Below are 12,952 nucleotides of genomic sequence, written 5' to 3' on the forward strand. Positions count from 1 at the left end.
TAAGGAAAGCTTGCTGAAAATAAGAGTTTTTAGATACTAGAAGTTTCTAAAGAGTCTGCATGCAGTGGTTTCAGTGGACTCCTCAGTGGAATTGCCTGTAGAGAAATGAACACCAAGATATGCAGGAGATTGTACTGGTCTAGGAGCCTGAAGATTTAGAACTCCCTTTGCTAATCACTCAGTCTATAGCCTCATGTTCTCCATCAAAAGTAACAGGACTCTTAAGGGCCCTTCCAATCCTGAAATTCTGATTCCAGAGTTTCTTTCAATCTTGTAATTTTTTTCACTCTCAACTTCCTTGCTTGCTGAAGTTCCTGATAGGCTATTTTCTTCTCCCAGGGTATGAGGTAGGTATCACTAAGAGTACTTTCAATTAAACAGTTCCATCATATCCATTAATACTGCTATTTAAGAAACTTGGAAAAGTTAGAGATAACTGGCAGATTCAGTTAATGCAGTTAGTGTAAAATTTCAGTAAAAATAAACTGTAGAGTTTAATAGGCAAAATTTAATAAGATATTTTAGAGGATAATGTATAAAGTTAATATTCATATCTCCTTTGGAAATAGACCCATGTGAAATCAGTTTAATGATAATCAAAACACAAGTTTGGGTTTATTTTTGATAAACTATCAGTCCAAGAAAGCCTATAGATACTGAGAGGATTTTTCCTTGTAAGAAGCAGCACATTTATTCATGTTGGTGATTTATTTTCCTGTATTTCAAATTCCACCATTAAGTAAGCCAACTAGTTGGTTTGACTCAGTTTCTCTTATTTACATGCAGAAAGGCCAAACTGCCGCAGGAAGAGGAGTAGAAAGAAGTAAAGGACCTGAGTAATGATAACGTGATTGGCCAGTTGTACCCTTTTATGTGTTTTGCACAGTGAAATCTGTTTCTGGAGGTTTCTGTTAATCTCAAACACAACTTAGATACCTTAAGATATTTTGTACATGACCACAGAACTTGTAAAAGTTCTAGTCAAGATGATAAAATATTTAAAATTAGGATATTTATATTTTAAAATGGAATATAAATGTTCATCCCCAGAAACATTACTATGTCCTGTTAACACTTGCAGAGTAGCTGAGAATGGTTTTTCAGCCAGAATATTCACAACGCTGTCATGTGAATGGCTATAGCTTATGGATAGAAGTGGGGCATCAGAAAAGTAGGATCGCCCAGCAAAGAATGTGAACAGAGTGATTAACTTAGGCTTTCTGATGTCTATAGTGCCCATACTGTCTTTCCATTCTTATGAAGTCTGCAAACACTCACCTTCTACATGAAATACAAAATAATATTTACCCGGCTCGGTCGAAGGCTCATCTGGGCTGGGTGGGATTATAGTTTGGGAAAGCAGAGGAGATGTCTCTATGGTAATTGAAGGAAAGTACCTGAGGTTACGATAGTGCTTCACAAATTTTGAGTACAGATAGATGACAGAAAGGATGGTTGCAATTAAAAAAAAAAAAAAAGGAAAGAAAATTACAGCTCTGCAGCAAAATAGCATTCCTACTTCTTCATAATGCATTTAGTTTAAAAAATGCTTAGATGGCAGATTCCAAAATACTTTCAAAGTAAGCAATATCCTTACTTTTTAAATCCTCACTTCAAACTAATACCTCCTCAACAATCCTAGAAAGATATATTTAGTAGTAGCCTTAAGGGGAAAACCAAAGTAATAAAAAATGTTAAAGCATGAGCCAGTGAAGAAACATTGGATTTCACTTAAAATTAGAGCAAAAAAAAAAAAAATCAAACATGTAAATGAATGTGATGGAATGAGTGTTAATGGAAAATATGTTGCTAGAGCAGAAAGTAAAAATGGATCACCATACAAAAAGAAAATGGAAATATTCAACACAATACAAGCTGGCAGAATGTTCAATGTTAGGAAAAAGATGTTTTAGGTTTGACAGTTTCATTGACTTAAGTAGAGAAAGAGACCAACATCTAGATACAAAACAGAAGAGACTTTTTGGACAATGGTTATGAATAGAAGCACCTAGAAAGAAAATTAACTGCCATGACGAAGAATGATGTTGCAACATGAATTCACAATGAAAGAGAACCTGAGGTTCTCAGGTGACGGTGGCGATGAGGACAAAAGCTGCTGAGGTGTGTCATTACCTAGCGTGGTCTCGGGTAGTTCAGACACATTTGTAATAGATTCCACAACTGTATCAAAACAAAGGAGAACAATTTTAGAAAACTTTAAGATGCTAAGCTATAGTGAACCCTTTCCTTCTTGAATATCAACACACTTCATTCTCTTAGAAATTTGCATCATATTTTTACAGATAGGACAATGGATTTAGAGAAGAGAGAGAGAATGAAGGGGGAAATCCTCTTCTGTCATACTAATTCTCCAACTAATTTTAATGTCAAATGCTATTATGCCTCAATATTTTGATACCATAGAGAAACCAAAATTTCTGTATTCAGAGATCAATTATCATTGTAGTTTGAAGACCCCAAGGATTTGGGAAGCTACTGCTCTTCAAATGAATTCCATTGTAGAACAAGTACTACAGCTTGAACTTTCACATTCCATGGACATAACAGATGTTAATTAAAAACTTGTTGAATGAATGAATCAAAGCATGAAAACTTTTACCACCTCCAGTCTTTGGTTCCTCTGGACTGAGTGGTGTTTTGGCAGAGGGGTACAGATAATCTGTTACAGTTGGTGCTATGGAATAAACAGGGAATGGCTGGTTAGTGGTGGGCAAGGCATCACACACTGTCATAGGACGCTGTATTTAATTTGAAAACAGAGGTTTGTTATCTTAAGTTGGTACATTCATGAGAATACATAACATTTAGGTAGATTAGGAAGATGACTGCAATTTTAGAGGGCAGAGATGAAGGTGGAAAATCAAGGCAGCGTTCAGCGTGGGCACGTGCACACACACCACAACCAGCAGTGTCTTCAGCAACTTCTACCTGGAGCAAAGCAGGTAATGTCACTTCCTTACATATTTTAAGGATTCTAGTAAGAAAAAGACAAAGAGTGAGTCCTTGAAAAGCATAAGGAATCCTAAAAACAACAGAAACATGAAAACTAGGATGTGCATATTCATATTTAAAGCATGGTCAGAATATTAAAAAATTAAATCTCACATTCAGAGTGAAAAGGAGCTAAGGCAATTGTGAAACTTGCATAGCAATAAACAGGCACCAGCACAACGTGCTGTATGTAACATGTGACTTTTAAAATTCACTGGATGAGCACAGACAAGATGTGAGGAGCTACGAAATGTCACAGAGCGTGAGGACATCCAAAGAGGACTTCGGCAATGAGATGGAAATGCACATATATCTGACTGCTCATTGGGAAACATTTTTACCTAGAGCTTCCTTTGATGACTCAGTGCTTAATGTAACCGATTCCAGGACTTCAGAAACTAGCAAAGAACACAAAATGATACAATTGATCAAGGATGGGTTGTCGGCAGCATCAAATGAATTCATACAAATTAAGTATTTAGAAAAGTGTCTTATGGGGCGCCTGGGTGGCTCAGTTGGTTAAGCAACTGCCTTCAGCTCTGGTCATGATCCTGGAGTCCCGGGATCGAGTCCCGCATCGGGCTCCCTGCTCAGCAGGGAGTCTGCTTCTCCCTCTGACCCTCTCATGCTCTATCTCATTCTCTCTCTCAAATAAATAAGATTTAAAAAAATTGTCTTGCACCTATAGATGCTCAATGTTAGCTGTTAGGATAACAACAATATTATTAATGACACTAGGGAAGCTCCAATAACTGAACTGAAGTCACAATTTTCTAACTGTTGTAGGTAACTATTAACAATCAGACATTTACCGTCATGAGCACCAAAATGTCATTTAGCTAATTACAAGATGCACAAAAGAGATGAAAATAAATTATAATCCTATGCTAGAAAAAAAGTAAGATCTTGTGTTTCGAAATATATGTCAGGGTTAGCAACCACAATGCTAACTTAAAATATTTGTTTTCAATTTTGAAGGGCAATATTGTATAGGGTAGTTTTGTTATCTTTACCAAAGTGAGGACTTTCTCCTTCCTTGATGGTCACAACTGAACTAACATTCTTTTCACATAGCAGAGCACAAATTTAACTTATTACTAAAGAGAACTACAAGTTTGTAGTGAAAAATAAGGATAAAGAATAGAATCAGTTCTTCTAAGTGGTTTTATTGACTACTTAATCACATACTTGATTATTCTCTATGTGATACAGAGTAAATACAATGAAGTATGTTTATCAGTTGAATAGCAATTACTATGAATAAATTACCAAGTTAATACCAGTATGCAATCATGGAAAGAGCATGTATGGTATATAGAGTTATTAAATGTGTATTATTATTTGCTTTTTTTATATTTGGAAATCAACACTTGGAATAACTTGGAATATGTCCCTTGAAGCTCACATTGTACCCAGACAGATAAAACAGTCTAATTACCAGGTTGACTCTGTGTCATTTCTAGGATTGGTGATGTCACTGGTTTCAAAATAAGAGTTTGCAGTTCAGTGGGAGCTGAAAGAAGAGCAACTAAGTTGTCAAAGTAATTACGGATATTTCACAGATTTTAGATAAAGGTAGCAATGAACTGAAATGCATAGATCTTCAAAATCACAGGGTTATGGAGAGCCATGCAGAGTATACATTATTTAAAGCAGCGATTGGCAAACTATGGCCCTCCCAATCCAGCCCTTTGCCTGATCTGTGAGCTAAGAATGGCTTTTGTATTTTTCTATGATGGAAAAAAATTAAGAGTAACATTTTATGACATGTGAAAATGGTATAAAATCCAAGTAATGCTTTATTGGAACACAACCACACCCACAAACTAAGATGATTCAAGGCATATTTACATATCATTTACATATTGGTTTTGGTTGCCTTCAATTGAGAGACTACATTAGAATCAAGTATTTGTGACAGAGACTGAATGGCCTACAAAGTATAAAATATTTACCATCTGACATCCTTACATAAAAAATCTGAAAAAAAAAAAATAGGTTCTCACTGACTTTTATATCTGAATCTGAATTCCCACAGGGGCTTTCTAAGAGCTTCCTACCGCTGATTTTATGAGCTTATCATTACCAAAATGTTTAGTACCATCTAGGAGTGCTTTGTTCTGTGTTCTAGTTTGAGTTTTCATTTTATTTTTGCTATTCCTACCCTTCCATCTACTAATGCAAAAAACTGAAGTTATTTCAAAGTCCAACTGTTATCTATCAGTCCACATAGATCTTTGACTTGTTTAAATATTTTCTGTATATATTTTTAACCACTCAATAAGCTGCTTCTATATGAGCAAATTGCCTTATATCTAAAACAAAAACAAAACCCCCTTGAAAACAGGGTTTCCTCACAATTCTATTGTACTCTTTTCAAGAAGTAAAACCTGTTCTTACTTTTGATCTCTACCTCTGTTCCTCACCTCACCCCACTCCACTCAACTGTTAATATGGTGCTGGGAACACAGAAGGCAAGGAAATTTTTGTTTACTAAGCCAAAGAAGTACTGCTAATTTTTAAAAAGATAAATGGAATGGTAAGAGAATTGAATAAGATGCAACTTTTGTTGGAGACAATCCTTATACAGGACACATGATGATTTTGGCTACCCTAGATCTCCCCCAACCATGAACCTTCTGGTCAATATGCAATTGTAAAGATGCTAACCACAATTTGTACCTCCTCTCTCTTAGAGGGCATAGAGATGGGAAGTGAAAGTTAACAAGCTACATCATTGTCACTCCTGGGATCCAACTGCAATAAGCTAGAAGGACTCAAACTAGGAAATCATTGAGTTTCTTGGTTTCAACTGTGAAACTTTGGGAAGTTTAAAGTTTGGGAGGAGAATGGATTTTTTTCCCCCATGTTTTTGAAACTAAAGGATGAAAATCTTGGGTTGCTATTGTGTTTATAGGTCTAGAAACCTCAAAAGCATTGTACATAGACCTATGTTTCCTAAGACATATTAGATTTTCTTGAGTTTATTACCTAAGTTTGAAAAGTTTTACTTTATGAATCTAATTTGCTTCTTATCACCACTAAGGGTGTTTTGAAAACGAAAATAACAAAATTTATTAATTAAAGGAATAGGAATAGATATCAATACAATTAGATGCTCAGAAATTCCTACTTGGTAAAGATTAAGAACCAATACTAAACTGTGGTAGAAGATAAAGAATAACCAAATTCATCCATGGTGAGGAAATCCTGTTAACTTAGATTTACTAGGATTGGCACATCCAGGAAGCAATTTTTTTTGGATAATTTAAAGGGGGGAAATCATCTTTTAAATTAGGAAGAGAATAATAAGAATGTCTCAAAAATCTTATAGAAAGTAAGTTGCTCAGAAAAATTTCATGGTATTTAATTATCATCATTTTATAGCTCTAAATACCAAATAGATGGGTTGTAATTTGGACTTCAGACACTTCCCTGCATCAGATGATGAAATTTTAAATGGGGTTTCATGGCAGATAGATTTCCTCACCTGGGTCCAGGGACATCTGTTAAAAACAAGAGGTAGTACTTCAATTAAGAATCTTAACTAAGATTCTTAATCTTAAGATGAAGATTAAGATGAAGTATGAAACAAAACAACAGCAGTCTAAGGAAGCAGGGGCAACTCTGGCCATGACAGCGATCGACTATCATATGAATAAAAAAGCATATGATGAGGTCATAAAAATCATTACCTAATGTTTCTGGAGCCTCAGAACTATGAATAACAGGTTCAAAGCTTGTAGCAGGAACTAACCAAAAGCAACAACATGAACATGAGAAAGTTTAAACACACGTAGAAAATCTTAATTTTTCTTTCAAAACTTTAGTTTCAAATGACAATTTTTTTAAACTTTTGAATTGACAGGAAGCAGTTTCTTTTTGAGGAACTGGTCACACTAGTTAGGAACTATTCATTGTAGAAGGCAGTCACGACCTTTAAATTCTGCATGAGGTTTTTCTAGGTGTTTCATTTTCTGATTCTAACCAATATGAAAGCTTGCTTTGGAAATTCTGTTTAGGCAATAGATATATGAAAATATGTATGAAAGTAACTTGTTGCAGTTTTTGAAAGCTGAAAAAAATACTTACGCTTATATAACCATGACCACAATAAATAGACCGTGTGTTTAAATGCAGATATAGCAACAAATAGCTATGAGTAACTATGCCAATCTTGCTTTAAATACATCTTTAAAGAGACCAAAAATTTCACTCAAAAATTACTTGCTAACCATACCTCATGCTTTGACTTTTAGAGAACATGAAGACTGTTGCTTCCCATCAGAAGCATTTCCCTGAGATCCCACTGGGATGGACTGCTAGGGTTCACCCCTCAAACCATGGAATAACATATTTACCCTGTTTGGTCTGAGGTGCCTCAGGGCTTGATGTGGTTTTAGGTCTGGGACGTGGACGACGGGTTCGTTGTACTGTTTTAGGAGCTGAAGGATGAAACTTCAGATTACTCCAGTGAAGGTGGTTTTGGAAATAAGGCTCTAGATTTTCTAAAATGCATCATATTGCCTTGAAGTTTAAGGCATATGTATCTCAAGATTGAAATATTTTCTCCTATTTTGTTAACTATTTTTTTTAATCACCCAAGATTCTTGAGAGATAAAACTCACACATAAAGTTAAGTCAAGGAGTGAGCAAACTCATAAATCTCTAGCTTTAAAAGAAGGTAATTACGGACTCTAGCCACGCTGTAGGTAGCAGGGTTATAGGTTCACACCAAGAAATAGAACTTTTCCAAAGAATCTATGATACCATGCGAATTGTTACCATTTGTTTGGTCAAGAGAAGATACAGACATTACCGACTTTAAAACTCAGCTTTAAATTTGAGCTCTGTTTAGACAAAAATACATGAAACAGTTTCAAGATTACATGGTTGACAGATATTCCTAGGTCCATGCATAACTTTTAAAAACAATAGATAACTTCTTTTAAGAGTTTTCAGTGCCCTTGGGGTGCCTGGGTGGCTCAGTCATTAAGCATCTGCCTTTGGCTCAGGTCATGATCCCAGGGTCCTGGGATCCAGCCCCGAATCGGGCTCCCTCCTTGGAGGGAAGCCTGCTTCTCCCTCCCCCACTCTCCCTGCTTGTGTTCCCTCTCTCGCTGTGTCTCTCTCTGTCAAATAAATAAACCTTAAAAAAAAAAAAAGAATTTTCAATGCCCTTAAGAAGAAAAAAAAATGAAGTTGGAGGACAGCAGATTACAAAACAGTTTTATAAAGCTGGTGATGAAGTGATTATGATTATGATAGAATGGGTTGATGATGAGCAGGAAAAAACTGTTGAGGAATGCAGAATATCATTACCTAATGCTGTTTCTGGAGCCTTGGTTCTAAGAGTGATGGGTTCAAGGGCTGTAGGAAGAACTGGTAAAAAATAATAAAATAAACCAAAGAGATTTTAAAAATTCACTTGAAGACTAACCGCAGAAGTCAATTTTTAAGCTTCAGGACTGACAGAAAAGAAACACTTAACTCTGAAGATTTGACCATACTCTGGCAAAGTACCCATTAATCTCATAAAATAGTTACAGCATTGTACTCTGTGAAACATCACTGTGATCCATAAGAAGTTCTCCTAGATGTTTGAATATCTGATTATTGTTAATATGCAAAACTTTGCTAGACTAACTTTTTTACACATTTTTATATATTTATACTTTTCTAACTCTACTGGAAAAAGCATTTGTCATTCTACTTCTGTACAAGTTGAGACAAATGCTTATTAAATAATCATAGGTATAATAATGAGCTTATTTATTTGAAAGCATGAGGATCAATACATAAAGCAGTGTGCTCATCAATGTTTCAGAGTAGTCTTTGACTCAAGAAAAGTTAAGAAACGCTGTTAAATTCTCTTAGCAAAGAAGAAAGAATCATCCTACTCTATCATGAAAGCCTATCATTTAAACTTTCAAGACTTAGGCACATTTAAAATTTTGACAATTAACTAAAAACATCATTTTTTGAAACAATAGATCCATCAGTATAATCACACAGATCCTAATGCAATAAAAAAATGATTCAAGAACATGGTATTTCTGCAATCAATGAAGGGTAAGCAGTGCAAATAAGGGATGGAAATTCATGTTTGAAACAAAGCTTAAAGTAGTCAGTGCTGTTTTGGCACATACACATGATCACATGAAACAACAATGAACAAGTTACATGGCAGTTTGATGCCTTGAAATTAGCATATTCACAGTTTTCTTAAGTTTAACAGATGATATAGAGCTTAGCGTAATTTCAAGATGAAGACTGCAATGGAAGACAACAGAGGAGAGGGTGTTAAAATGGTTTTAAGATGCAGCAGGACCTGTGGCCACAATGGTATGACAATGAGCAGAAAAAGCACTATTTGAAGGACACACATTCTCATTACCCACGATTTCTGGAGCTTTAGTTCTAAGAGGGCCAGGTTCAAGATCTGTAGTAGGAACTAATGAAAAGCAATGAAATAAACACTTGTGAAAACTCAGCAAATTAAATCTAACCAGTATAACATTGCTTCAATAAATGTATAGCAACTAAATTTTTTTCTGAAATTAAATACTTAAAGATTTGACCACCCTATAAGCAGGTAAACATTCTTTTAGGAAATAGTCAGTGATAGCCTACATCGTCTGCTAAGCATCTCAAAGTCAACACAATATTCTCTTAGGTGTTTAAGTACCCAATTCCAACTATTGCCCTAGGAAACTTGTTTAAACTAATAAAAGTGTTCTGGCAATTGTTGCCTTTTCTGTGGAAGCTTTAAGAAGATAAGATATCTAAATAAGATGGATACAGTAAATGGCTTTTATGTTTGAAAGGAGGCATAGAAAAGAACAAAGCAAAACTAACCACGTTCATCTTGTTGAGAACTCATAAGTAGAAATAGGCTGAGAACTCACATGATGCAAAGGCATTCAACTAATTAGGATAAGCAACAACCACTCAGTGTGTGGTACCCAGTAGAGCAGCTCTCTACTCTAAACACAAAAATGTGGTACCCTATACATGTGGAAGAGGTTGCAGGAAAGACCACTAATGCTTCTAGGTTCAGATCCAAACTTCTGAGTCATACCTTCAAGAACTTTCTTCAACTGCTCTTATGGACCCTTCCAAACTCACTACTATCATTACCACTTAAAAGCAGTACTTCCCTTGTTCCAGGAGGCCTGTGCCCTCAGGCTGGCCTCAATACCTGCTTTCTTTTTGCCTCTCTTCAATTCTAAGATTTCCCGCTTTCTTCCTAACTCCTTATTCCTGGCCTTCACAAACTTCTCTCTAAGAGCATAGATGTTTATAACACCTGCAAAAAATAATCTTGATTGGCATGACACATTGCCTTGGTTCAATCTTTGAATGTTTCCTACTGGGGCAGGTTTTGACTTTGACTATAGTACAGACTGAGAAGTAAAAACAAGCTACCTACATCTGTGATAACCTCACAGCTGTTGATGTAGCTCTGGGGGGAAAGGAAAGGCACTTAATGTTTCTTAAAATAAAGATAATTGGTTCTATTTAAGACATTTTGTCTTCTAGAGAAGTATGGACTGAAATAAGCAAGAGTAATAAAATACATATTAAAATAAACGATCTTTATGCACAAAGCATGAGGAATCCATTTGCCATAGATGTCTCCCCATACAATGTTTTCCTTTGCTAAGTCAATGGTGGGATCAGTGTAGATCATCTTGTGCCTTCACCAATACTGGGCTCACATGGGCTATCACTCCTCCCACCGGCATCAATCCCAGAATCCCAAGAGCTGGTAAGATTCACTCCTTTAACCAGAAACCCACAATTACCCAGTTTTGTTTGAGGTGCTTCAGAAGTTGGTGTAGTTTTATGTTTGGGATGTGGACGACGGGTCTGTTTTGATGTTTTAGGAGCTGAAGAAAGAAAACCTTTGGTTACTACAGAGTCCATAGTTTAGAAGCTAAGGGTAGCATGACACATGACTCCAGATTTTCTAAAGTTACTACATTAGTAAATTTGTCTTATCAACCTTTTAATTTGAAACTTTCACCCTTAATAATATATATTCTTTTATAAATGCAAGTTCATTAAGAATGAGTCATACAGCATTAAGTTGTTAATTCAAGAAGTGAAATAGTGTTCATAGTTCTCTTCTATTGAACAAAAGGGGTAAGTCCCACCGTGGAAATATTATGGGGCAGCCATAGTCAGATACAAACTCTGACAGCTTACTAAGATAAGGCCATATAATTAATTAAAATATTTATCAAAGGACAGATATTAGAGAGTTAAAAAAAAAAAAGTAGAACTTTAGATGCACAAAGAAACTTCCTGATACCATAACAGTCAGTAGCGTCAAAGGAACTGCTTTTTAAACCCAGCTTTAACAAAACGTGGTTAAAAAGCACATGAGATGACAGAACAATTCAGGTGGTTACTTGTACAACAGATGACCTGAGTTGGGTTTATGCATAACTCTCTTAAAAAGAAGGGATAACTTGTTTTAAGAGTCAGAGTCCTCAAAACTTTTAGGATGAAGAATTTCATGGAGTGACAACAGAGGATGATATAGTCCTTATGAAGTAAAAGAACCTGTAGCTATGATGTTGATGGAATGAGTCTGACAATCAGAAGGGAAGGTACTTACTGAGGAGCATGTGTTATTACCTTGTGTTGTTACCCATGTCTCAGTTCTGAACACAACAGGTTCAAGGTCTGCAGTAGGAACTGACCAAAAGTATTAAAAATGAACAAAATGATTGCTTAAAAATTTAAAAACCCTCAAAACATTTACTTCAAAATGAATCTTACTCATATACTTTCTAGAACTATGTAGCAACTTCTAAAAACTGTTCAACTAAAAAAGTAGACCACCGATTTCCTAAAATTTGGCCATACCTAAGTGAGGTAACTATTTCCTTATTCCTCCTTTGATGATCTGATTCTAACTAATGAGTCAAAGTGGGATGTGTGGATATTACCAACAACTTAACTTTGGAAAGAAAGGGAGGCTGCAGCATGATGAATTGAGGTTATCCCTTCATTCTAAGCAAAGAAGGAACATGCCTTCACATGCAACAAAGAGCTTACTGATGTCCACTTGACCAAATCTCAACTGCTCCATCAGATGCCTAAGAATCTCCATCATGAGAATCCATGGACCAATCAAGATTCAGAAAGATTTGACTATCACTGTCTAGTGAGACATCTTTTATACTAGTACTACAGTTAGACTTTCTCCTTTGGTTGGTCTCACTTATATCCACACTTTCTGATTTTATTCTTACCTCTCTTTCTACTTATCTGTGTACTACGGTGGTTTCAAGGCTCCACTGTTTCTTTATCTTTTCCAGATCTACATATTTATGTACCTAGCACATTTTGTTGATAGCACCCAGATATCAATCTTGATCTTGTCTTTGCATATATGCTGTTTAATGCCATCTATCTTATCTATCTTTTGTTCTCAACTTTCTTGCAGGTTTGAGGACTAAAACATGTCTCCCACACCCAATTTATACCCCCAAAGGTGCTAATATGACCTGGGGATACTGAAGATACTATTTGTTAATTTGAACTGAATATGCCTAATTTTTCTAAAGAAGTTTTATTTTCAAGACTAAATGGAAATGAATAAAATGTACAGTGACAATAAGATTTCACTCAAGAAGCATGAGGCATTCAGTTGCCCCACAGATTTCCCCCTACTGTGTTCCTCTTGCCATCTCTATAGTGGGAACTGTTGTTTAACACAAGTTATATCTTTACTTTTATGGGGCCTATTCATTACTTCCAAATACTGGAATTACTCTTGAGACCCTGCTGAGTTAGGCTGCTGAAACTCTAAACCAGGAACACTTGTTTACCTGGTTTGGACTCAGAAGCTTCAAGACTTGGTGTGGTTTTTGGTCTGGGACGTGGACGATGTGTCTGTTGTGATGTTTCAGAGGCTGAAGGAAGA

The 12,952-nt window shown here is 35.8% G+C and overlaps 1 protein-coding gene across 37 annotated transcripts in view; it reads right to left on the bottom strand.

The window, feature by feature from the left end:
- ABI3BP (ABI family member 3 binding protein) overlaps nt 1–12,952 on the bottom strand; it is a 241,306-nt gene that overhangs the window by 67,615 nt on the left and 160,739 nt on the right. For 19 of the 37 annotated variants that reach the window (XM_064582027.1, XM_064581586.1, XM_064584048.1 and 16 more), the window contains 12 exons: nt 12,858–12,941; nt 11,659–11,718; nt 10,821–10,904; nt 9,410–9,466; nt 8,335–8,394; nt 7,374–7,457; nt 6,708–6,764; nt 4,451–4,525; nt 3,354–3,410; nt 2,624–2,695; nt 2,134–2,181; nt 1,279–1,374 (listed from right to left, as the gene is read on the bottom strand). The exons of 4 other annotated variants lie outside the window; for them this stretch is intronic. In XM_064582027.1, coding sequence (XP_064438097.1) covers nt 1,279–1,374; nt 2,134–2,181; nt 2,624–2,695; nt 3,354–3,410; nt 4,451–4,525; nt 6,708–6,764; nt 7,374–7,457; nt 8,335–8,394; nt 9,410–9,466; nt 10,821–10,904; nt 11,659–11,718; nt 12,858–12,941 — 834 coding nt within the window. The remainder of the gene's footprint in view (nt 1–1,278; nt 1,375–2,133; nt 2,182–2,623; nt 2,696–3,353; nt 3,411–4,450; nt 4,526–6,707; nt 6,765–7,373; nt 7,458–8,334; nt 8,395–9,409; nt 9,467–10,820; nt 10,905–11,658; nt 11,719–12,857; nt 12,942–12,952) is intronic. 14 more of the 37 variants (XM_064578015.1, XM_064574935.1, XM_064584355.1 and 11 more) reach the window with 11 other exon arrangements.

The sequence above is a fragment of the Mirounga angustirostris genome, unplaced genomic scaffold (genome assembly GCF_029215605.1).
Source record: "Mirounga angustirostris isolate CCGP_5_RB_7025 unplaced genomic scaffold, mMirAng1.0.hap1 SCAF_1, whole genome shotgun sequence".
Taxonomy (NCBI): domain Eukaryota; kingdom Metazoa; phylum Chordata; class Mammalia; order Carnivora; family Phocidae; genus Mirounga; species Mirounga angustirostris.